General features: G+C 44.6%; 1 protein-coding gene across 12 annotated transcripts in view; it reads left to right on the top strand.

Annotated features, from left to right (window-relative positions):
* The window catches only part of LOC121684794 (echinoderm microtubule-associated protein-like 6), a 77,787-nt gene that overhangs the window by 23,878 nt on the left and 29,240 nt on the right, over positions 1 to 24,669 (top strand). For 11 of the 12 annotated variants that reach the window (XR_006023198.1, XR_006023200.1, XR_006023199.1 and 8 more), the window contains exons 3-14: positions 1,138 to 1,236; positions 1,381 to 1,449; positions 1,874 to 2,059; positions 2,537 to 2,672; positions 10,677 to 10,878; positions 12,169 to 12,306; positions 15,137 to 15,393; positions 19,547 to 19,759; positions 20,036 to 20,203; positions 20,580 to 20,686; positions 22,586 to 22,704; positions 23,882 to 24,068. Coding sequence is in view for 9 of the 12 variants with exons in the window: in XM_042064869.1 (XP_041920803.1) it covers positions 1,138 to 1,236; positions 1,381 to 1,449; positions 1,874 to 2,059; positions 2,537 to 2,672; positions 10,677 to 10,878; positions 12,169 to 12,306; positions 15,137 to 15,393; positions 19,547 to 19,759; positions 20,036 to 20,203; positions 20,580 to 20,686; positions 22,586 to 22,704; positions 23,882 to 24,068 (1,881 nt within the window). In the remaining 3 variants the exon portion in view is untranslated. Of the gene's footprint in view, positions 1 to 1,137; positions 1,237 to 1,380; positions 1,450 to 1,873; positions 2,060 to 2,536; positions 2,673 to 10,676; positions 10,879 to 11,663; positions 11,859 to 12,168; positions 12,307 to 15,136; positions 15,394 to 19,546; positions 19,760 to 20,035; positions 20,204 to 20,579; positions 20,687 to 22,585; positions 22,705 to 23,881; positions 24,069 to 24,669 lie in introns of those variants that run through there. The other variant, XM_042064874.1, reaches the window with a different exon arrangement.

Below are 24,669 nucleotides of genomic sequence, written 5' to 3' on the forward strand. Positions count from 1 at the left end.
GAAAAAAAAAAACCCTCTCTCTCTCTCTTTCTGTCTCCCTCGTCTATCCTCTCTCTCTCTTTCTCTCTCCCACCTCTCTCTTTCTTCCTCTCTCTCTCTCTCTCTCTCTCTCTCTCTCTCTCCCTCTCTCTCTCTCTGTAGTGAAGTCTGTACTCTGAAGTCTGTAGTGAGAATAACAGCCCCTGCTGCTGAATAATTGATTCTGAAGGTTATTGGTAGGCAGCAAGAGTAGCAAAAGCAACAGGCGTCCGCCATTGATCATGAACAGGTGCTCCCAGCATCCGTAAAGCAGGACGCTGGAAGGGGACGCTGGAGCCGGACCGTCCCTCTGACACCACCAAACCTATTTGGACCGGGCTCATTCCGCTACTCTCCATCCGTTCCATCAATGTGCTAATTTGGCACGGGCCACTGTGTGAGTCGGTGTGAGTTCTGGTGGAGTCTTTTCCATGTCTTTTGTTCTCTTTTTCCTGAGGCGTTGCAGGTCCCTGTAGATGTCTTGCCTTGTCTTTTCACTTGCTCGTTCATCCTGGTTTGACTTGTCTGATAGTTGTTCTTGTTTTATTTCTGTACGACCATCCCCGTGGTACCCCGTTGTGGAGACAACAGATGCCACAATTTCACACCCTCTGCTGTCATGAATGCCTAGGAAAAAAGAGGCAAATGGGAAGTCCCACTGTCCTCAGTGATGAATGTTTTAATAGGCAACTTGCTCCAGCAGTGGTGATTTCTCACACTGAATTGCTGTTCCACGAACACACTTGCAGCTGAAATGGCCTCTTTTGAAATGCCACATGGTGATTGCACCATCCAGAGATGACGGAGTTGCCTCTCTCTCTGTCACATGCAGCTGGGACTCTTCAGACAGCTGGGAGAGGAAATGCACCTTAAATGAATGAATGTCCCCTACACACAAACACATACACACACACACACACACACACACACACACACACACACACACACACACACACACACGCACACACACACACACACACACAGACACACACACACACACACACACACACACGCATACACACACACACACACACACACACACTCACACACACATACTGATGGGATGTTTCTCCTCTTTGATAAATGTCTTCTCCCCCTTTCTCTTCTCTTTTATTTCAGCGTTTGGCCTCTGTGGGACTAGATGCGAAAAATACAGTGTGTGTTTGGGACTGGAAGAAAGGGAAGGTGCTGGCAACAGCAACAGGACACTCTGATAGGGTAGGACATCTCTGTTTGCCTGGACTGTTGTCAATGGAAAATGATATGTGTGTCCATGCATGTTTGTGCATATGTTATGTGTACAGTATGTGTATCTGTATGCGTGAACATAATTGGCTGTGTGTTTATATTTACCTTTTTCAGATATTCGACATAACCTGGGACCCATTCCAGCAGAACCGTCTGGTGAGCTGTGGGGTCAAACACATCAAGGTGAGCACAGGAGCCAATCAGCAGCCAGGCTTAAGAAGGCTGCCGTGGAAACCGCTGTTGCTTCCTTCCTGGTTTCCAGGGCTGATTCCTTAGGGGATCAGGTTGTCTGAAGGACATGCTGCTCCAAACCAGTTACATGAATCAAGTTAAATCAAGCATGTTTTATATATAAATAAAGATGTGCCTCTCTTTTCATCCCTTATCATTTGGCACCACCATCCTCACAGTGTATATACATCACAGAGCTTACATTCTGTGTAAACACACATACACATGCACACCTCTAGGTTTTACCTCATGTCGTTTTCTCCTTTCAACACAATATAGTTTATATATTGATATGTATTTATATAGCAATAGCAACTGACATTGGCTCAAGTCACTTTGCTTTTCACTTTTGTCTGACTCTTCTGTGGGGCACCAGTTCTGGGCGATGTGTGGGAACTCTCTGACACCGAAGCGAGGGATATTTGGGAAAACGGGGGACCTGCAGACCATCCTGTGTGTGGCCTCTGCCAAGGATGACATCACCTACTCGGGGGCCCTAAATGGCGACATCTACGTGTGGAAAGGGCTGAACCTGGTGCGCACCATACAGGCGGCACATGGGGTGAGGAGAGAAGTTTCTGGAAACCAACATCCCTAAATCCATTCCTTTACCCTTGCTGTATATTTCATGTAGTTATCAGGCTGCAGTCCTCCGTAACCTACTGCATGAAATAGTGTGAATGACAGTAATAGATGTTATTGTATGGTAGCTGAAGCTGGGCAGTGTGAGAATTCTTTGTTCAATAAGAGGTTAAAGAGGAGCGCTGACATTGCAGTGAGTGAATCTGTGACTCAACTAACAACAGTGTGTGTGTGTGTGTTTGTGTCTGTGTGTGAGTGTGTGTGTGTGTGTGTGTGTGTGTGTGTGTGTGTGTGTGTCTGTCTGTCTGTCTGTGTGTTTGTGTGTATGTTGTCTTTGTCTGTATGTGTGTTTGTGTGTGTGTGTTTGTGTCTGTCTGTCTGTCTGTCTGTGTGTTTGTGTGTATGTTGTCTTTGTCTGTGTGTATGTGTGTGTGCGTGTGTTGTATTGCATATTCAGGCTGGCATCTTCAGCATGTACGCCTGCGAGGAGGGCTTTGCCACTGGAGGCAGGGATGGTTGCATCAGGCTGTGGGACGTCGACTTCAAACCCATCACCAAAATCGACCTGAGGGAGACGGAGCAAGGCTACAAAGGTAAGAGCGAAGAGAGAGAGAGCGAGAGAGAGAGAGAGAGAGAGAGAGAGAGACCAGAGAGAGTGTGTGCGAATGTAAGCCTGTGGCACATTTACTTTGCCAATTATGCTCCACAGAAACAATTTGATTTTGAGCAACAGGTAATGGTCCCATGGAGGAGATCACGACTCCTGCTCCCGCATGCTATGTAATAATCTGCCACTGGTTGAAAACAGCAGAACGGCGTCCCCAGACATTTAAATGTGTGGCGTTGACAGTCTCATTAGCAGGCCTGAATAATGTGAGTGGATGGGGGCAGGTGTGGACTTGGCTTGGTGTTAAAGGGCTAATGAGGAGAGCTCTGTGATCCAGCGAGCACTAGTAGTCATCGGGGCCTTTAGGGAGAGCCTGCAGAGCTGATGAAACAGCATCAAACTCTCGCAAGCTCTCATGTCACCTTACCGTGGCTGACTGGAGATGGAGGATGTGTGTGTGTGTGTGTGTGTGTCCCTCTGTGTGTGGACCTGTCTGTATGTCTGAGTGTTTGTTGTGTGTGTGTGTATGTGTGCGTGCACATCTTTGTGTGTGTTTTTGTGTGTTTGTGTGTGTATGTGTGTGTAAGAGACGAAGAGGTGTGGTAGATGACAGGTGGGATTAGTTTACGAGGAACTCCAGCCTCCTACCCTTCACCATTCAAGAGTTTAATGAGCTATAATTATCCTTTTGCGCCTTCAACCATAATTATCATGTCTGTAATGAAGAGACCATCAGCCCCAGAATCCCCTTTGTAACTCTCATTTAAACCATATGCCTTCAGACTCTGTATAATGACAAACAGATACGTCAACGATACAGCAACGATAAATGTGGCAAATGCCAGAGGCATGATTTTTAATGTCACGTACAATCGATCTTATCGGGTGATATCTGACAGGAGGGTTGCACCTCTCAGCGCTACAGGTTGTGTGTGTGTGTGTGCCACTTCAACTTGTCACCGTCTCCTCACATGGCATTTACATGCTCAGCGCTGAAAGGGTCCTCATGAGATGGCCAAGCCGACAAAAGCACATCAAAGATGAATCTCGCGCCTCCCCCAGCTGACGAATACTAATGAGTGACCTTTGCTGGCCAAGCAGGATTAATTAAAGCTCCCCGCCAGCCCTCGAGGGATCAGCCAAATGGCCACTGATGACATGTCCGGCAATGGCTATCTCTTTATTAGACTTGATGCTTGAACGCTTCCTGCACTCTTGTTTGAGGCGCTTAGCTGGCTGTAGCGTGAGTAAATCTCAAAGACATTTTACAGACAAAGTACTGTAGTCGCTAGGAATAAAAATGACACACAGTGTTACTGGTTCCCTCTTTTATAAAGATTCTGTCACTGAGTTTTATTTCAGTTCTGTTCAACTCATTATCCCATAGCCAGCACAATTAATCGATTTTTAACCAAAATCACAATTTTGCCGCTCACAACTATGATTTTTATATTCATGTTATCCTCTTTGTGTGACAGTGAAGCTCACCTAACTGGAGTGTTGTCCAAAGTCCTTTTAGGCAAGTTCCTTCACTCGGCAGCCATATTGCAATACATTTTGGGCACTTATCGGGCATCTATTTTGGGCAGAACTGCACGTGCGCAAGGCTTCACGACACCAACCTTGTTCCAGCTGCGAGATCAAAACACATGATTGGCATGATGTATTCACAACATACCACATGATTGGCACAATGTAGTCACATGTCAACTTTTGGTGACGGAAGGCTTGGAATATGTGTAGACGACTGCCATGTTTGTGTTACAAACTAACCCCATACATTTCTATGGGAGATTCTTTGAGTGCTGTGTCTCATTAGAAAGTCTCTGGTTGTGGTTGTCATGAACAAGGCATGCTCACCAATCAGCAATGGCCCAAATTAAAGAAAAATTTGGAATATTGAACTGAAGAATGACGTTCAAAAATGATACCCTATCACAAATCACATTGTAATCCCAATGACTGACAGAAAAATCACTCTGAGAAAAAGAAAAAACAAGACTCTGTCTCTGAAACTGTTTTACCGAGACTAAAGAGAGCCTCCCACATACCTGCTGGTGTGTCTTGTGTGTTAGAGAGAGAGAGAGAGAGAGAGAGATAGGGAGCAGAGCTCAGTCATTGTAAATAAGCCATGCTAATTACATTCCCCTGCCTGTGCACACTGAGCAGGAGAGCAAACAGGAGCTGAGAACGGTGTTTTTGCTCTCCCCCCAAACACATCCAGCACCGCGGCTCTAATTAACCCCAGTTATTCCCGTCGCTAAGCGATGGAGTAAAACAAAAAGACAGAAACACATACACACACAGACATATTTTTTTGCTCTCTTACAGTTGCAGGCATGTACATTAACAGACACAGTGTTGCGTGATGCAGGTGTGTGGTGGTCGTGTGGTGTTTGGTCTATCTGGTGGGCCCATAAGATGATGAGCAAAGCGGTATTTGCTTGAAGGGTCTTGTTTGATGTTGGCAAGTGTTATTTGACAGTGTGCTGTTGCCAGGCAATCCCCCTGACAGGTGTGTGTGTGTGTGTGTGTGTGTGTGTTCATGTGTGTATGTTTGTGTGTGTGTGTGTGTGCGCAAGTGCGTGTATGTGTGTGTGTGCGCATGTGTGTGTGTTTATGTTTATGTGTGTGCATACATGTATGTGTTTGTGTGTGTGCGCCTGAATGTGTCTCTGTGTGTGTGCAGGTGTGTATGTGTTTGTAAACAGAGCGTGAGATGTGTGATGGGGGCTAGCCGGTAGGCGCAGAGCTCCACTGGCAGGGGAGTTGTTGATGTGGCGGAGCTGCCTCTCAGCGGGCGGCTGTTTGGTGGGAAGTGAAGGATGGGGTTGGGCGAGGATGGGGTTCTAAAGCACAGCAGGAAGACCAGTAGCAAGCGCCAGGCGGAGGCGGGTCTCCGGTGACAGATAATGTAAGGATAAACAAAGCAAAAACAACAACTAGTGAGTAAACATGATGCAAGATTGTGCAAGAGTAAACAAACAAACATCATTTATAGAGTAAATATGATTTTCAAATGAAAGATTATGTAGGGATGAGCAAAGCACGTGCAGAGTAAATATGATGAAAGATAATGTAAGGGTAAACAAAAGAAAATGATCTTGGTCAGAGTAAACATGACAAGCAAATGTACAGCCATATAGTCATTGTTTCATGTGTAATCATGTTGGCTTGCTATCCACATTTTTGAAAATAATTTAATTGAACTTTTTAACAACAAAAGCTTTTTTGCTTTGGCCTGTGTCCAGCCTAGTTACATACAGTAGATACGGACATATTGATGATACTGTTAAGTGCTTGCCAGGAGTCCTCCCTGTCTGTAAGTGATTGAACTGGCTGTGTGTAGGTTGCAGGGCAATTTCTGGTGCCATTTGACTTGTGGAGCCTCTCCTGTCAGTCCCAATAAATGCTCTGCTCTTTCCCAAAAGCCATTTCCTCCAAATCCAGTGATGAAGGGCCACTGTCTACAGAACCTCAACTCTTCCACATGTGGCTTAGACACTCTACCTACCTGTTTTTTTTATCTGTTCTTCACCTCATAGCAGCAGACTTGCTTCACATAACTGTCTGGCACATTTCCTAAGTCCCTGAAAACATCTGTTGTAAAACCCCTTCTCAAGATGAATAACTTGGATACCACCATGCTAAACAACTACAGGCCCATATCCAATCTACCTTTTATTTGCAAAATTATTCAAAAAAATTGTCTTTAATCAACTTACCACCTTCCTAACATCAAATGGGCATTTTGATTACATTCAGTCAGGTTTTCAGGCAAATCACAGCACTGAAACAGCTCTTATTAAGATTTTAAACGTCCAATTATATGGATTTGAGGGTTTAAGTGGTGTTAAATGTTGCAAAAAGTAAAAAAAGCCCCTGTCATGTGACGTCCATTGTAATGGACACAGGGTCTGAAGTGGTTAAATGACATACGCATTAATACAGATGCAGGCAAAAAATCAGTCCTAGTGTTATTGGACCTTAGTGCAACCTTCCATACTGTTGATCACAACATACAGTATTACTACACAGACTAGAGCACTGGGTTGGACTTTCAGGTATAGTCATCAATTGGATCAAATCATATCTACAAGAAAGGAGTTTGTTTGTTGCCATCGGCAACTGTACCTCAACGTCTTTGACCTGTGGTATTCCCCAGGGGTCAATCTTGGGGCCACTATTATTCAACCTCTGTATGCTCCCACTTGGACAAACCATTAAAAACAATTTGATTTCCTATCATAGCTGATGACACCCAACGTTACTTACCTTGATCGCCTAATTACTATGGTCCCCTTGAATCTCTTTGTCAGTGTATTGACAAGATCAACAACTGGATGTCTCACAGTTTTCTTCAGTTGAACAAAGAAAAACTGAAGTAATTATATTTGGTAAAAAGGAGGAAAGACTTAAGGTTGTCACTCTACAAAAGATGATATTAAAGGACTTAAAGCAAAATATACTGTTAACAATCTTGGCGTCATAATTGACAGTGATCTAAATTTAAATAGCCACATGAAAGCAATAACTTAATCAGCTTTTACCACCTCGAAAACATTGCCAAACTTAGAGGGCTAATGTCAAAACATGATCTAGAAAAACGTATTCATGCATTCATCTCCAGTAAGGTTGATTACTGCAATGGGGTTTTCACAGGCCTTTCTAAAAAGACTATCTAACAGCTTCAAAGGATACAAAATGCAGCGGCTAGGGTTCTCACGAAAACTAAAAGAACTGACCACATTACTCCAATACCAGTAAGTCACAGAATCGACTTTGTGGCGCTTCTGCTTGTTTATAAATCACTAAATGGAACGTGACCAAATTACCTAGCAGACACACCTTCCAGACCTCTCAGGTCTCGGGAGAAATACTTGTTAGTTTTCTTTTTTTTAAATTATTCTTTAATTTTTAAACTCTTCTTTGACTATTGGCCTTCTATGCTTTTATTAGCTGTTCCTGTTTGCTTGTGTTTATGTAAAGCACATTGAATGACCTCAGTGCTGCAATGAATTGCGCTATATTAATAGTTGACTTGACTTGAAGAAAAGCCTAGAATCCCTGCGATGAAAAATTATTGGAAGCTGCTAGATCAGTGCTGGTGTCGAATTCAGTGAAATGTGCGCAGTCTTATGGTTTTGTTTAGCCACTGGGTAAACTATTTGATTTACTGTAGTGACTTGGTAATCAGTATTTGGTTTTGTGTAGTGACTTGGTAAAGATTATTTAGTTTAGTGTAGCCACTTGGTAAACAGTATTTGATTTTGTGTTATCCATTGGAAAACAGTATTTTGTTTAGTGTGGCCACTTGTTAAATTGTATTTGGTTTAGTGTAGCCACTTGGTAAACAGTATTTGATTTTGTGTAGCCACTTGGTAAAGAGTATTTGGTTTTGTGTAGCCACCTAGTAAACAGTATTTGGTTTAGTGTAGCTGCTTGGTAAACAGTATTTTGTTTAGTGTAGCCGCTTGGTAAACAGCATTTTTCACTCTTCTGTTTCCCTCCGTGGGATTTGCTGGAAGAGAATGTGTCCAAGTGTCTCTGCTACTGTGTCTGTGTTTTCATCTCCATCACTTTCTCTCTTTTCACTGCTGTGCTCCATCTGTTTTCCTCTCCTCTCTTGTTCCTGCTCCTCTCATCTCTCCTCCAGGAGTCTTTCTCTGCTCAGTTCTCCGCTATATCTCTCACTGTTACCAACTGCAATAACCCACAAAATACAAACCCCACTGCTATTGTAAATATATGAACACACGGTAACACAGTATCCATCAGTACCCCCACCCTGTGCTTTGTGCAACAATAACAATCTACTGTTGCACACCATTACTGAATGTGGTACATGCTATTTTCCTGTCTGGTTTATGTGTGATCAGGGTGTTGTCTACTTCAGTGGTTCTCAAATGGGGGTACGCGTACCCCTAGAGGTACGTCAAGGCACTCCAGGGGGTACGTGAGATTTTCCATTGATAGCAAGTATGTTGATCCTTCTGGCTTATGAAAACAGACGAAGTGACTGCAAAATAATAACGTCATGTACATGTACATGATTGGATAGATATGTCACGCATGTCAGATGAAAGAGGAGACACGGAGCTATCATTTGATACCAAGTATGTACATCCTTCTGGGTTATAAAACAGACGAAGTGACAGCAAAATAATAACTTCATATAGCTTGACTTACCTCACGTTTTTGTCTGTTTTTGTAGCAAAGCATGTTTATAATCCAACGCTATTGTGTGTTTCTCTATGGCAAACAATGTTCATAATCCGGTTTTGAGATCCTACCAAATTCCTGCATGGCATCCAATTCAAGGCTCACATTGCATCCCAATTTGTTCGGCAAAGAAACACCTTTTTTTGCCTTTACTTGTTCATGGCAATGCAGTAAAAAGTTGTAGAGAATCATGAGTGCAGACACCATAGGCACACACACGTAAACTCGGGTCAAGTCAGGTCAGATCAGTTCGTGTCACAGATATGGAGCGCAGAAAGGTCATTTTTAATCACTAAATAAAAAAATGGCATTTATTTCTGTAAGGCATACACCACATTATGTCTGTAAATTGCTCAGCCCCAGAGAATCCCTCCACCATGGCAATGATATTGCCAGATTCAGGACAGTCTGCCCTACACACACATGGAATACATGTAGAGCTATGAGCTTGCTGTGGTGAGATACATGTCAAAATATAAGAATTTTTATAATACGCTTTTTATATTTTAATTCTTTAAAACATTAAATAAAATCAATGCTAGTACTAATACATGGAATGATGGCAGATCTGGATGATAGCCTAGACTCTGCTGAAAAAAAAACCCAATATATAATATGTGTGTGCGTGGCACTTACAATGACCAGAATAAATCCTTATGAATAAAGGTAGTGAAAATGCCCTAAAAACAACTTATGGTTAAAATATACATAGATTTAAAAAGTAGAATCCATGCAAACATACTTTAAAAACAATTATTTAATAAATATTTCAGGGAAAAAAAAGTTACTAAAATTATATTTCAGTAGGCTATTCAATTTCATTATCCTAAAAACCCAGAGTCCCCCCATACCAGGATGGTTCGACCCAACCTGTCACATGCCACCCGCCATCGCCTGTCAATCACTGTCAAAACTCAAACAATGGAGTCGTGGTTGAGGTTTATGGATGGAGTCGTGGTTCCAAAGTTTAATAAATTAGACACGGATGTCACAGTGCTCTGTTTTAAGTCTTTTTTTCTCAACTAAAAATGCTTTGCGCTGGTTAGGGGGTACTTGGCTGAAAAAATATTTCACAGGGGGTACATCACTGAAAAAAGATTGAGAACCACTGGTCTGCTTTATATAGTGTGCCTTCAGGATTGAATAATATCACTGATTATAACTGCCATCAGATTCAGACTTTCTTTGCTAGAAGCATTCACTCTACAGTATGAACAGAGTGCAAGTGCTCTCTTTAACCTTTCTCTCTCGCTCTCCATCTCTTTCTATCACTCTCCTCCCTACCTTTCTCTCTTGCTTTCCATCTCTCTATCACTCCCCTCTCTACCTTTCTCTCTCGCTCTCCATCTCTCTATCACTCCCCTCTCTACCTTTCGCTCTCCATCTCTCTATCACACCCCTCTCTACCTTCCTTTCTTGCTTTCCATCTCTCTATCACTCCCCTCTCTACCTTTCTCTCTCGCTCTCCTTCTCTTTCTATCACTCCCCTCTCTACCTTTCTTTCTCTATCTTCTTTTCTCTCACCCTCTCTTTCTCTCTCCCACTTTACCTCTCTATCTCTCTCTATCTGTCTCTCTCATCCCCTCTCTTTCTCTATCCCCCACCCCTCCTCTCTACTTCTCATTTTATCTCTCCCTCTCTCTTTCCCTCTCTCTCTTTTCCTCTCTCTCTCTCACTCCCTCTCCCCTCCTCTCTCTCTCCCTCTCTCTGCCTCTCCATCTCTCTCTCTCCCTCTCTCCCTCTCCTTCTCTCTCCCCCTCTCTCTCAGGGCTGTCCATCCGGAGTGTGTGCTGGCGGGCGGACCGTCTGCTGGCGGGGACACAGGACAGCGAGATCTTCGAGGTGATGGTGCGGGACAGGGACAAGCCCCTCCTCATCATGCAGGGCCACAGTGAGGGAGAGCTCTGGGCACTGGACATCCATCCCAAAAAGCCTCTGGCCGTGACTGGCAGTGACGACCGCTCTGTACGGTCAGTGGCTACAGCTCTCCTGTCCCCGTGTGTGTGTGTGTGTGTGTGTGTGTGTGTGTGTGTGTGTGTGTGTGTGTGTGTGTGTTCGTTTGTTTGTTTGTGGGTGCGAGTGAGAGAGAAGATTAAGCAACTATTGAGTTTATTATAAAGTAGCCTACTTTTCATATTAGTAAATTTGACTTGACTTCATGCAGAAGTGCGAATGGAAAAAAGAGATATGGTTATATGTCAGTGTTAGTATGAGTGTGTGTGTGTGTGTGTGTGTGTGTGTGTGCAGTCTGCGCACAAACCACCCTCCCAGACATGCCTGTCTGGCTCTACTATTTAAAAAGCCCAGTGCTGTCATGGTGGCAGTCTCCTCGCGGAGTGCAGTACTGTGGTAATGAGGCCGGGTGGCTTGTGTGGCGCGCGTGGCATGTGACAGTGGTCCGCAGCGGTGCCCACCCTGTGCCTTGTGCCCACCCTGTGCCTTGTGCCCGCACCGCACTATGCTCTGCACTGGTGGACTTCACCCTGAGTCTCATCCGTTAGCCAATTAAGCCTCTTCTTTTCAAACATTGTGTGTGTGTGTGTGTGTGTGTGTGTGTGTGTGTGTGTGTGCATGTATGTCTGCATAGTGTAGTCTAGTCTACCTTATGTCAACTAACGTGTGTCTAGCAGAGCCCAGTGAAGCCAGCTAATGAGCTTCACCAGTCAGAGAAGGAACGTGGTGTAGTGTGTGCTTTTAGAGGAGTGTGTACTTTTAGAGGAGTGTGTGCTTTTAGAGGAGTGTGTGCTTTTAGAGGAGTGTGTGCTTTTAGAGGAGTGTGTGCTTTTAGAGGAGTGTGTGCTTTTAGAGGAGTGTGTGCTTTAACAGGAGAAAAAAGGAGACAAAACTATGGTTAAAAGGAAGGAGGAAGAAGAAAGCAGAACAACCTGTCAGGCGTGCCGTCCGTCCACAGCTGTGTAGCGAGTTACTGGCTTAAGATCTCTGTGAGAGGGTGCGCAGTGGAGTATTTTCATTTCATTTACTTATTTAATTTCTGTGTTCATTCATTTGAATAGGTACGACAGATGGAGATGGTGTGTGTGTGTGTATGCGTGTGTACATGTGTGCATGCTGTGTGTGTGTGTGTGTATGCTGTATGTGTGTGTGTGTTTGAGGTATGGTATTGGTATGCTGATGATTTGTACTGAAACCAGCCGGCTGTCTCGTGTGTGTGTGTGTGTGTGTGTGTGTGTGTGTGTGTGTGGTGTGTGTGTGTGTGTGTGTATGTGTGTGTGTGTGTGTGTGTGTGTGTGTGTTAACAGGCTGTGGAGCCTGGTGGATCACGCCCTGATAGCGCGCTGCAACATGGAGGAGGCGGTGCGCAGCGTGTCCTTCAGTAGCGATGGCTCCCAGCTGGCCCTGGGGATGAAGGACGGCTCCTTCACCGTGCTGCGGGTCAGGTACCGTAACCCCGACACCAGCACAACCAGAACCTCCAACCAGAACCTCCAACCAGACCAAACATCAGCACCAGTCCCATAACACCACCACATCCACCTCCCACAACACCACCAGAACCATGTCCAGTCACTAGAAAACCGCTCCTACAAAACATCAGAACCTCAGAACCATTTCCCAACCACATCTACCTTCCACAACACCACCCGAACCTCAGAACCACCATATTAACCCCCCACCACTGTCTCCAAGCTGCAACGTCATGTGGTATTTGGAGAGAACCAACTCACGCACTGAGGTTGGATCACAGATTTAGCTTATATTTCAATGGGCTCTGAGTCATCGACATTGGGAAGAAATGCAGCAGATATGCTGAAGGTAGTGAAAGGATTGCTGTGACAGGTGATCTAAGGGATTACCGGCTCTTGTGTTGACAGTACCTTACTGGAGCTTAGCCACATCCGGGCACATCTGATTGAGTATTATCAGCAAAAAATCCCACCGTGTCTAATGGTCTTTCACACTGGGAGCAGGCTCTGTTTCATTAACAACGCTGAGGTGCTCAAAAAACTAGGCTATTTATACTCCAATATCCCCCTCCGACAAGAAATATCCACAGTCTGCTCTGCCAGTGGTACTTTGTAAAGATGGAGACTTCATCACTGTAATTCTGGTTCAAGGCGCATTTTCATTTACTTTATCCAGGGAGTCATTGCACCAGTCTAGACTTCCCCAGTGATATTTTAAATTGCCCTGCAGTGTTGTTAATCAATACTTTTTGAAGTGATTAATCCCTGCTGTACCCTGCATTTTGAAATAAGCAGCCGTCATTTACGTTCTCTCCATTAAAAAATGGAAGGTCTGTGTGCCAGAGGAAATTCATGAATCATTTGAACGAGAGGGGGTTTTCGGATCCTGAATAGTATTCTCCGGATGCTTTTTGTTGTTCATTCCTCAGTTTGCCTTTGTTGTTTTTTTTCCACAACTTGTAAATTATTCATGGCATGAGCCAGTACATATGTCTTTACACATTGTCTAGAGAACAAGGAAGTAGTGCTGTTTGTATTTTGTGTCAGGAGTGTCCTTGTGGAGATGAAATTAATTGCATGCCTGGGGACTTCCGAAAATATTGTTGCTCGGAGGAGAGCCTATCTATATTTGCTCAGGAATTTAAGACCAGGGCCTCCAGCGGCGTTGACTCAACACTGCTTTTCTTACTCTCGCTTCCCATTTGTCGGAATGGAAATGAAATAGCTGTCATTGCCTTGGCTGCGATGACAACGGTGATTAAGTAAGGGAGCGATCCATCACTAAAGAGATAATAAACTATCAGCTGGGTGAAATTGCTTTTCTGTGAAACAAACAGGCATGATGAGTCTACTGATGATGATTTAATTCATCCACCTCCCCCCATCCCCACCTCCCTCCATGCAGTCTTCCGCCTCCCATCTGAGCTGATAAGTTGGGTGGCAGTGGCCCGGCAAGGGTCATACTCATCAGGGTGGATGAATGTGCTTCCTCCATCTGGTGCTATTCAGAGAACGTTAAAAAAACCCACGAGGCGCCCTCCAACAAGGAAGCTTCCAGAAGCTTCCACTCCGACCCCCTCTTGAACTCAGTCACTCAGCCCCTGCAGGCTGTTAGTATCAGCTCATTTGGTGCCAAGAACTTTGTCTCCCATTTGCAGGATTCAGTCGTACTCCAGTATGACCAATCACGTATTTGTGGTTACTGTGGTCATCATTTGGCTTTTATACGGCTCAGGCGGCTGGCTCTGTATAGTTTTGCGGTCAAAACTGAACGCCACGAAAGCAGATGTCAACGGTCCTTTTTCGTACTTCCTGAAGTAAGAAAAACAAAATCCCTGCCACTGAAAAAAGTTAAAACAATGTTCTCACCAGAAGGTGACATTGCTCTCGTTCTGTCTACTTTCTTCTCTGAGCACCTGCCACAACTGGATGTCCTTTCTCTTTGTTCTCGTCCGTCCTGAAGTAGCCAGTACAACAGTGGCCTGTGATATGAGAAGTGGAGTGCTACTCTGTCATTCTTTCGAGGTCTGTAAAATGCCCACATGCTGTTGCTGCTTCCCCTGTCAGTCCCGTCTCCAGAACCAGGCATCAGTGTCAGTGTGCCCACCCAGAGGAACAAGTATAAGTATATATACTTTTTTGATCCCGTGAGGGAAATTTGGTCTCTGCATTTAACCCAATCGGTGAATTAATGAAACACAAACAGCACACAGTGAACACACAGTGAGGTGAAGCACACACTAATCCCAGCGCAGTGAGCTGCCTGCTTCAATGGCGGCGCTCGGGGAGCAGTGAGGGTTTAGGTGCCTTGCTCAAGGGCACTTCAGCCACGGCCCACTGGTCGGGGCTCGAACCGGCAACCCTCCGGTTCCAGTCCAGAGTGCTAACCAGTGGGCCACGGCTGCCCAAACATGTTGCTGTCTGAGAGTCTCTGTTTCTGACTCACAGAAATAAATCCCATCTTATTTGGAGACGGTTAGATTCTGAACTTTTTCTCCTGAACGTCCCTTAGAAATAAGAATTAATAAGCACAAGAGTGGTTTTAAAGTTTTAAAGTTGAACTTGAATTTGATTTGAGCTGAGACAAGAGGAAGGCTATTTCATTGAAGTTCAAATTAAGTAATTCAAGAAAATGATCTTGAAAATCTTATACTGATTATCTGATTAAATTTAACTGATTAAATAGTGATTATTTATCTTAAATTGTTTGTGAAGAGAAGGGATTTTATTTTTAATGTTCCTTTCGTCTGAACACGTTGGTTGTGTGTTCCTCTGACCGCTCCTTTTGATCATGCTCCTCCAGAGACATGACGGAGGTGGTGCACATCAAAGACAGGAAGGAGGTCATCCACGAGATGAAGTTCTCGCCGGACGGCGCCTACCTGGCTGTGGGTTCCAACGATGGCCTGGTGGACGTCTACGCCATGGCGCAGCGCTACAAGAAGGTGGGCGAGTGCAACAAGTCGTCCAGCTTCATCACACACCTGGACTGGTCCATCGACAGCAAGTACCTGCAAACCAACGACGGAGCCGGAGAACGCCTCTTCTACAGGATGCCAAGTGAGTCAGGACAATGCAGTTTAAATGTAAAATATTGCTGCACTAACATGCCGTAGTCGCACTAAGTCTTGATTGTTTCCCTTTTTGTGGTTGCTTTGGATAAAAGCAACAGCTAAATGACCAAAAATGTAACTCAGGCTCAAGTGTGGTGGTAATGTAGTGGCTAAGAAGCTGGGCTAGCATACAGTAGCATGAAAAGTTATGGGTTCGATTTTTGGCTTCCACCGTTGTGCCCTTGAGCAAGACTCTGAAATTTCTCTCGGGAGACTGGCCCTTGTAATAACTGACATATGTAAGTTGCTTTGCAGAAAAGTGTCAGCCAAATGAATTAGTTAGAATAAGTAACAAAGGATTTCTAATGGTAAATATTGTAACAATGAAACCTTTTGTGAATGGTTTTTCACGGATCACCTCTTAGCACACTATTGTCTCTTTTACACTATTGAGTCAGATTCCTTTACGTAATAATGAAATAATGAAAAGTTGGATGAAAACTAGTCCTGAACTGAAAGAGAACTTTAATGTTAATCTGTACTGAGAACAAGCTTTTAGTCAAGGACTAGGATTAAAGGAACATGGCAACATTTTGGGAAATTAGGTTATTCACCATCTCCCCTAGAGTTAGATAAGATACATACCTTCTCATCTCTGTGCGTGCAGTAACTCTGTCTAGCTTAGCATAGTACATTGAGGTTGTCAGAACCAACTAGCTTATAACTAAACCAAAAGTTACAAAAGAACTCCAACCAAAAGTGACAAAAGAACTCCAACATTTTCCTAAATGTTGGGGTGTTCCTTTAATCCATGTTTACAGAAACCAGCTCTGTACACTTAGCTAATATGTAAATCCAGGTGCTGAAGCAGAACCTTATTAAGCCATACAGTGCATTTGTTTTTCTTTGTCTAATTAAGGCCCTAGGAAATGCTGAGAGTTAAAAGGTGTGAAGCATTTAATCCCCTCATCAACACTTTTCGATCTGTGCGGTGTAATTAAGGCTACGTCTACATGAAACCGCCGGGTGCAGTTTCTCTTACCGCTTTCACACCTTTAATGACACCGGTAAAGAAAAAACTCGCGTGCACACACAGAGGTGTAACCGCCCAGCTAAATGTGCTGTAGTGCATACTGTATGCCAGACCAGTCGATGGCGCCGGCCGTGCAGAAGCTCACGTTTAATTCGCGTGAATCGCGTATAAGAAAAAAATCGTTGAACCAGTTTGTTAAAGGACAAGTTCGGTATTTTACACTTAAAATACCGAATTTTTGTGATAGCGATTTTTGTGTGAGCATATCAGTGAACACCCCTGACCACTCGGTGAGTTTCACGTCTTTGTAAACGAAACTTTAATGCGTTTTAGGAAGGATTGTTCCAGTGCACCTATGCAGCGTTCTGGAGGAGGGGGGGGCGCTACCACAGAAACCGAAAATTCTCAGGACAGCAGCATGTGTCCAAATTTCAATCTTAAACGTGCTATTTAATCATAAACTATCTGAAAACAGGGCTTTAAGTGTAAAATACCGAACTTGTCCTTTAAGCAGTCTCATGAAATAAGGAGACTACAGACAATTCGATTTTCAATTCAACTGTTAAACTAATAAAGTTCTTTTTCAAGGTATGTGACTGCTATGTGAAATTTCAAATGCCTAGCCTACGCATACACGGGTTTCCCGTTTACCAACAAAACTAGATGTGCGCGCAGCCGTGAGGCAAAAGACGCTTGGTGGCCGTCCACAACGTTATAAACTTAACCTAAATAGTCGGCTGCTGTAAGCTACAATCGGATTTTTTGTATACCCCTGTTGTTTCAATGATAATAACATCTCATTTCAGACTATATTTCAAAGTTTGACATTCATTTGGATTATTAATATAACATCGTATTTTGTCATTTTTGGAGAAGACATGCATTCCGGATATTGAACATATTTAACATTCACTAACCATTGTGATTTCGAATTGGTGCAGTTTTCAGCACAAAAACTCATTTTATTCTTTTGCTCTTTTGCATTGCTCTATGCTGTTCTATGGTGCTTTCTGCCTCTTGGTTGCGCACGCATGTTTTCGTGACGTTCCATAGAAATCCATGTATGGTGCTTTCTGCCTCTTGGTTGCGCACGCATGTTTTCGTGACGTTGCATAGAAATCCATGTATTGCATTAGTTCTGAGCACCACTGGAGAAAACACTAACATGCAGTAAGCTAATGTTAGAGCTAAAGCTTCAACAATCTTTGGTTTAACTAAGTGAAGCTATGTGTGCTTCTAACTTAGCCACAAAAGGCTACATTGTGCACATAAATCATGACAGGGGAAAGAAAAAAACATTTTAATATGATAAATAAATGGTTTGTTTTGTTTTGACAAGCAGCGTGTATACTACGAAGCACGTTAGACATATCTAGGCTATGTAGACATATCGAGGCTTGACAAAGCCTTGACTCAGGGGTATACGTTAAGTGATACTACGATTGCAGTTATGTGATATATTTGTCAAACTAGGCTTTCAGCTCAGATCTGTGCGCGTTCTCGGTGTTGGGTAGATTTCTAGGCTAGGTGTTGGGATGACTTTGGCCAATCGTGTAACGTGGAGACGCACAAGACCGCCTCTATTTAAAAACAATTACTTCCGCATTCATGAGCGATAGCTTAAAGGGGTGGTTCAGGATTTTGGACATAGGACCTCATTTCCAAGTAAGCAAGTGTGATATTTATCAGTGGAGACCGTTTTCAACACGTTTCATCCAGTCGTTCTAATTGCAGAGTTTGCAGGTGCTAGGCTAGCGCTAGTCAACGGTATGTGCTAGCCTGCCACTAAAAACAGTCTTACCTACTCCAAAGGACACTCGAGGCAAATTCCAGACAATCGATGTAAATGTCTGTGTTGATAGAATAGTGTAAGAAATACAACTACCCTCGCATCGCGTTGCAATAGTTATACTTTGTTCCCAGAAGTTGGTAGTAGTCATTTTGCATCTCAGCGGCGGACTGATATTACCAAGGCTACTACTAGGTATCCCCATTGGAGTGCGCTTTACTGTTTACTTTTTGGCGCAGTACTACTAACTGGAGCAAGTATAATTCCGCCACTGCTAAGACACTAGTCCCTCAAAATGTAATGCGATCGTTGAAATGCAAGGATAGAATAATGTTAGAAATAAAACTATCAATACAGACATTTACATCGATAGTCTGGCGTTATAATTTATTTGCCTTGGGTGTACTTTGGAGTGGGTAAGACTGTTTTTAGTGGCAGGCTAGCACATACCGTTGACTTGCGCTAGCCTAGCACCTGCGAACTCTGCAATTAGAAGGACTGGATGAAACGTGTTGAAAACGGTCTCCACTGATAAATATCACACTTGCTTACATGGAAATGAGGTCCTATGTCCAAAATCCTGAACCACCCCTTTAATCTACACTGCGGTCATTTTTTGTGTCTAACCTATAACATCAAATAAATCAATTGTCATCAGTTGTTGTATGGTATGCACGTCCATAGTGGGATATTTGAACGCACAGCACTATTAAAGCGCATTCGAGATCCAAAATGTTAGTAGAGGCGGAGCTCCACCTGTAAGATAAATGACAGAATCCTACACGTGAGATAACTTCGTTTTTAAGACAATTGATTGGTCAGTGTGCGGTAGATTACACGATTTGAGCTATAATTTAGCACATAACCTCCTCTCGACCAGGTTTGGTTGACAGCATGAGATACCATGGTGATATAGACACTAAAACAGATCCACTTTCGTGTCACAGCATACCCTGGCTTTGAGCGCAACATACCTCGCTAACCCACTAATCGAGATTCGTAGTACACCCCTGGTTGAGTGCCATGGCTGAGTTGAGAGGTGGGGCTATGTCGTCATAAAATTGCCGGCTTCGCACAGGCGTCTACACGGCGAAAGTTAGCCGGCGGTTTCAAAATTCCCCCTAAGATGAATGAGAGTTCTCCTATCTTCTGGTGTTTATGCAAGGAACATTTGTGTTTGATCACAGAAGGGATGAAATTGAATGCGTGTGACTAAATGTTTTTAGGGGGGGGGGACAATTAAAACAGAAACAAAAACAATAACAAAAACTTAAGCCAGGATAACTAACCCTTTCTGGTTGAACTGCTTTCCTGTAACATTTGACCTCCACTCTTCAGCGGGCAAGCACCTCACCACCAAGGAGGAGACCAAAGGGATTCACTGGGTGTCTTGGACGTGCGTGATTGGCCCGGAGGTGACAGGCATCTGGCCCAAGTACACCAACATCAGTGACATCAACTCCGTGGACGCCAACTACAACAGTGCCATCCTGGTCACCGGCGATGACTTTGGCCTTGTCAAGCTCTTCCGATTCCCCTGTCTGAAGAAAGGTGTGACTTCATTGACATTTTATTCCGCTGGATCATTTATTACAATATTTCATTGTGGAATTAAAGCAGTATTGAGAAAATGAGTAAGATTGTAAGATAAGGGGCCTGTTATCGTTCATTGTCACGGTTCAAAACATTGATCTTTATCCACTGACATTTCAGCGGTTGAATGTAACCAATGAACTCATGTGACTTATTGGTTTGTTATGGTTGATGTCTGTGTTTTTGTGCTGCACTCTGGGCATGAAAGCTTGACCCTTGGCCCTTTGTCCACAGCTGCGAAATTTAAGAAATACGTCGGCCACTCAGCCCATGTGACCAATGTGCGCTGGTCACATGACTTCCAGTGGGTGCTGACCACGGGCGGGGCCGATCACTCTGTGTTCCAGTGGAGGTTTCTCCCCGAGGGCATCGTGAATGGTGTACCCGAGCCCCTGCATCAAGGTAGACTCACCTCTAGCCAACCTGCACTTTATCTGTGAAATATGGCATGAGTGAGAGTGGGGATATCGATTGGTAGCAGATATCGGCATGGCTGTGATTGGGCCGTAGGCATGAGGCCGGAGGACTAGTACCGCAGCTATTGACAGCAATGGCAATATTTGCTAGCTATGACACAATCACGTCCAATCACAAATAATTAGTTTGATCAGTCCTAACTTATTTAAATGAATCGAATATGCTATGACTGAACAAGAATGTCTCTAACTTAGGCAGTAGGCAGTTATGTATTTGTCAAGATCTCTGTAGTATTCCCATCATATTTTGACCTCTGAATGTCTTCGGTAGTCACAGTGTGTTTTTTCGTTTACCTTTGAAGATGGATATGCAGATTCCAACAGCGAGGAGTCCGATTCAGACCTGTCTGATGTCCCAGAGCTGGACTCGGACATCGAGCAGGAGACCCAAATCAATTATGACCGCCAGGTGTGTTCCGAATTCATATGTTCTCATGCACACTGCACTTACCTTTCATTACCGCCTGTAAGAAGACCAGCGTTCATCCAATGCACCAAGCTACAAAAGAACAGAAGTGACCACAGAGCTAAACATGAGAGAAAGCCACGGCTAGCTAGGGAGTCTTTGAAAGCGTTCATGTGATCCTGACTAGAATATCATGTGGGCAGTGTGCTTGTGTGACTGTGTCCAAACACTAAGGCCTCCAGCACACCCACAGAAGTGTGAGATGAAAGGGGAGAGTCGAGACGCAGGCTGATGTTGCTCTCTCTGAGAGAGACGTACGTGTGAGAAATGCGCGCCGCTCTCAATGTCAGTCAAGGTGAAGGACAGCAGATGCGCCTTCACCGTCGCCGTCGCCCGTCGCTACCGCCACGGCTAAATGAGGGAGGGGCGAGTGGAGACGGAGTCGGAGCTGGAGGTCGATGAAAGAACTCCGCCGCTCGCTCTGGCCTATCTGGGGGCTTTTGTGCGGCATCTGTGCCGAGCTGTGCCGAGCCGATCGGAGTCTTGGGTTTCTAACACTCGCACTCGTCAACCACCCAGACAACCCCCAACCCCACACACACACACACACACACACACACACACACACACACACACACACACACACACACACACCAATCCCAAGTCCTATCACCAGCACCCCCACCCCTCTGCCCCTGTCCCAGCCTCTCTGCATCCGTCACAGGCCTTATCTACTGCAGCAGCTGCTGCAGCCTCCGTCGGCGGCTCAGCGTGGGCAGCGCCGCGGCAACCACAAAGCTCCTCCGCCACCACCGCCTGTGTGCCGGCAGATACGAGGCTCTGCTGCCGTCCTTGTCGTCGGGCTCATGACTGATCAATGAGGCGCCCCGGTTTAAAAGTTTCAACACTCTAGACCGCTAGATTGCTCACTCACTTACACTCCCTGCCAACCAGTGTCCTCATCTGACTCTTTCTCTCTCTCTCTCTCTCTCTCTCTCTCTCTCTCTCTCTCCCCCGTCTGTCTCTTAGTCTCTGTCCATCTGTCTGTCTGTCTCTCCCTGTCTCTCTCTCTCTCTCTCTCTTTCTCTCTCTCTCTCTCTCTCTCTCTCTCTCTCTCTCTCTCTGCCCGACCTGTTGGCAGGCCATGAGTCTGGCGGATCTGTTGTACCCATGGGCCAGCGGTAATTGAGATGCAGGTGTGAGCCGAGTGAGCCGGCTGCAGCCGCATGAGCGAGCGAGCGAGTTAGTGAGTGACTGACGGCCAGAGTGTTTTGTAGTAGCAGGCGTTGTATGCTAATCAGGGCCGGTCATATCCAATATTAACCAACCCCACCAAGTGTGAAAGGGAATTATTCAGGAGGGGGCCTGCCCCCGTCTACGCTCCTTGTCTGCTAGGCTGTCATCTCTTTCCAGGCGCTAACGGGCTAGCTGGCTAATTAGACCCTTTCCAGCACTCCTTAGGGGTTTTTTTTCTTCCTTTAAGAGCGCAGCTCCTCTTGTGTCACTTTACCTTTTATTTGGCCTAATCTGAATATTGTAGACATGACAGACTATATCAGACATTGTGGTTGATGCTCCCTTTTTTGTAGGCTCTCTGTCTGTCTATTCAACTGAATTAAAGTGACTACATTGCTTGGAGGAAAAAGTAGTGTGTGTGTGAGCGTGTGTGTGTGTGTGTGTGTGTGTGTGTGTGATGAGGCTAAGAAAGCAAACTTAATGAAGCAAACATGGCTGGACTCTAGAGACTCTTGTTTTATTGCTGTTTGGATTCTTCGTCACGGAACCCTAGGCTCTCAGCAGTGCTGTTCCCCTATCTCTCTCTCTCTTTCTTTCTCTCTCTCTATCTCTCTCTCTCTCTCTCTACTCCGTGTTCTCAGTTCTCGGTTCTGTGCGGTTCTCCAGGTGTACAAGGAGGACCTACCTCAGCTGAAGCAGCAGAGCCGGGAGAAGAAACAGCTGGTGGGATCTCTGAAGAGGCAGCGATGCCCTGACGTCGGCCTGCGGCTGAAGTTTGTCCACGGGTAAGACAGACTGACTGACAGACTAACAGACAGACCGTGGGGCTGCAGCACTCGTGGTTAATGAAGTGTTTCCCCGTTAATGTCACAACCTCTAAGTTCCTCACAAGCAGTAGCTGCTCATCTTTGCATTTGCTCCAGGGAATAAAGCCGTTAACATCCTTATTAATAGACATCTCCTGTAAGTCTGTAGTATGTTGCTGAATGTGATATGTGAGGTTGTTTATTATTAATTGCTGTATATGTTTCCTTTGCATATACAAAACTGGTACAGAAATAGCTTAAGATATGCATACCATTTGTTCTCCAATAAGCTCTCTGTTTTTTGGTTTTATTAATGAAAACGTTGACAGTATTGCTGTTTTGGCTGCTGCTGCTTAGTTTCCTATTTTTGGTCAAGTTCATTTGAGGACTCTTCCTGTAATACTAACTTCTTTACTCCCAGGCCCTCTCTATTGGCAGTGGTCGACTGTGAAGCCTGAGTATTTGAGGAATTAAAATGGCACACACTCACACACACACACACACACACACACACACACACACACACACACACACACACACACACACACACACACACACACACATACTCACACACACACACACATACACACACACACACACACACATACACACACAGATACACAGTCACACACACACAAGTGCGCACACAAACACACACACATATTCACACCCACACAACCACACACACACACACACACACCCACACACACACACACACATATACACACACACACAAACACACACTGTGTTTCTCAATTAGAATTCCACTCACAGCGTGTGATTAATTACGGCCACTTCATACAGAGAGAAAAATTTGCCAGCTGGGAATGAATAAAATCTGTTGAGTTTGATTTCACTCCCAACCTATTCCAAGTCCAAATAAGCTACTACATCATGGCTGATTGAAATCTTGACTTGACTGTTTCCTCTGTCCCTTTTAGTCTCTGTGCTCCTTATAACACCATCCATCCCTCTCTCTCCTTCTCTTTCCATCTCTCTCTCTTTCCCGCTCTGTCTCTCTGTCCCTTTCTCTCTCTATCCATTTCTGTCTCTCCCTCTCTGCCCCCCTCTCTGTTCCTCTGTTCCTCTTTCTCTCTCTCTCTCTCTCTCTCTCTCTCTCTGTCCTCTCTCTCCCCCTCTCCTTATGTGTGTGCAGGTATCGGGGCTATGACTGCAGGAATAATCTCTTCTACACGCAGGCGGGTGAGGTTGTGTATCATGTGGCGGCGGTGGCCGTCATCTACAGCCGCCAGCAGCACTCGCAGCGCTTCTATCTGGGCCACGACGACGACATTCTCACCCTCACCGTCCACCCACTCAAAGACTACGCGGCCACCGGACAGGTAAAAAGTCCACATGTACACACGATGTAAATATTTTTTAATGTAGCTTTTTTGGTTACACTTTACTTGACAGTATCGACATAAGAGTGACATGACACTGTCATGAACAAGTCATAAACGTTTATGACATAACGCTTCTGTTATTACAGTTTTTCTCGATTGCTTTTACCTGCTTAAGTAAACTGGAACCCACTTGATCTTCATGACTAATTTTTTTGCACAGCAGAATTCATCTCTTGCGAATGTGTTCACACATTTTCATTGGGTTCACACATTTCTCACACCCTTTTGCAAAACAGTTAACACAGGTGTCATTCAAAAGCCCTAAACTCTATTGGTTTTCCCATGCTAAATAAAAGGAAAACATCTTTTCACAGGTGGTATAGATTCCATGCATAAGTCTGAATCTCTTAGCCTGGCGAGCCAGACCCACATTAAAATGTAGGGTCTGGGCACTCACCGTTCGCACTGCTCAGTCCGAGGGGCGGAATAATCAGTTGTCTTTCAAATTCCCTCTGCACGCAATAGGACGCAATAGGATATTTGTTTTCAAGTAGCAGGGAATTCAAGCCAAACCGTTGCAACTCTGCCATCAATCATT

This window comes from Alosa sapidissima, chromosome 16, assembly GCF_018492685.1.
Source record: "Alosa sapidissima isolate fAloSap1 chromosome 16, fAloSap1.pri, whole genome shotgun sequence".
In the NCBI taxonomy this organism is placed as follows: domain Eukaryota; kingdom Metazoa; phylum Chordata; class Actinopteri; order Clupeiformes; family Clupeidae; genus Alosa; species Alosa sapidissima.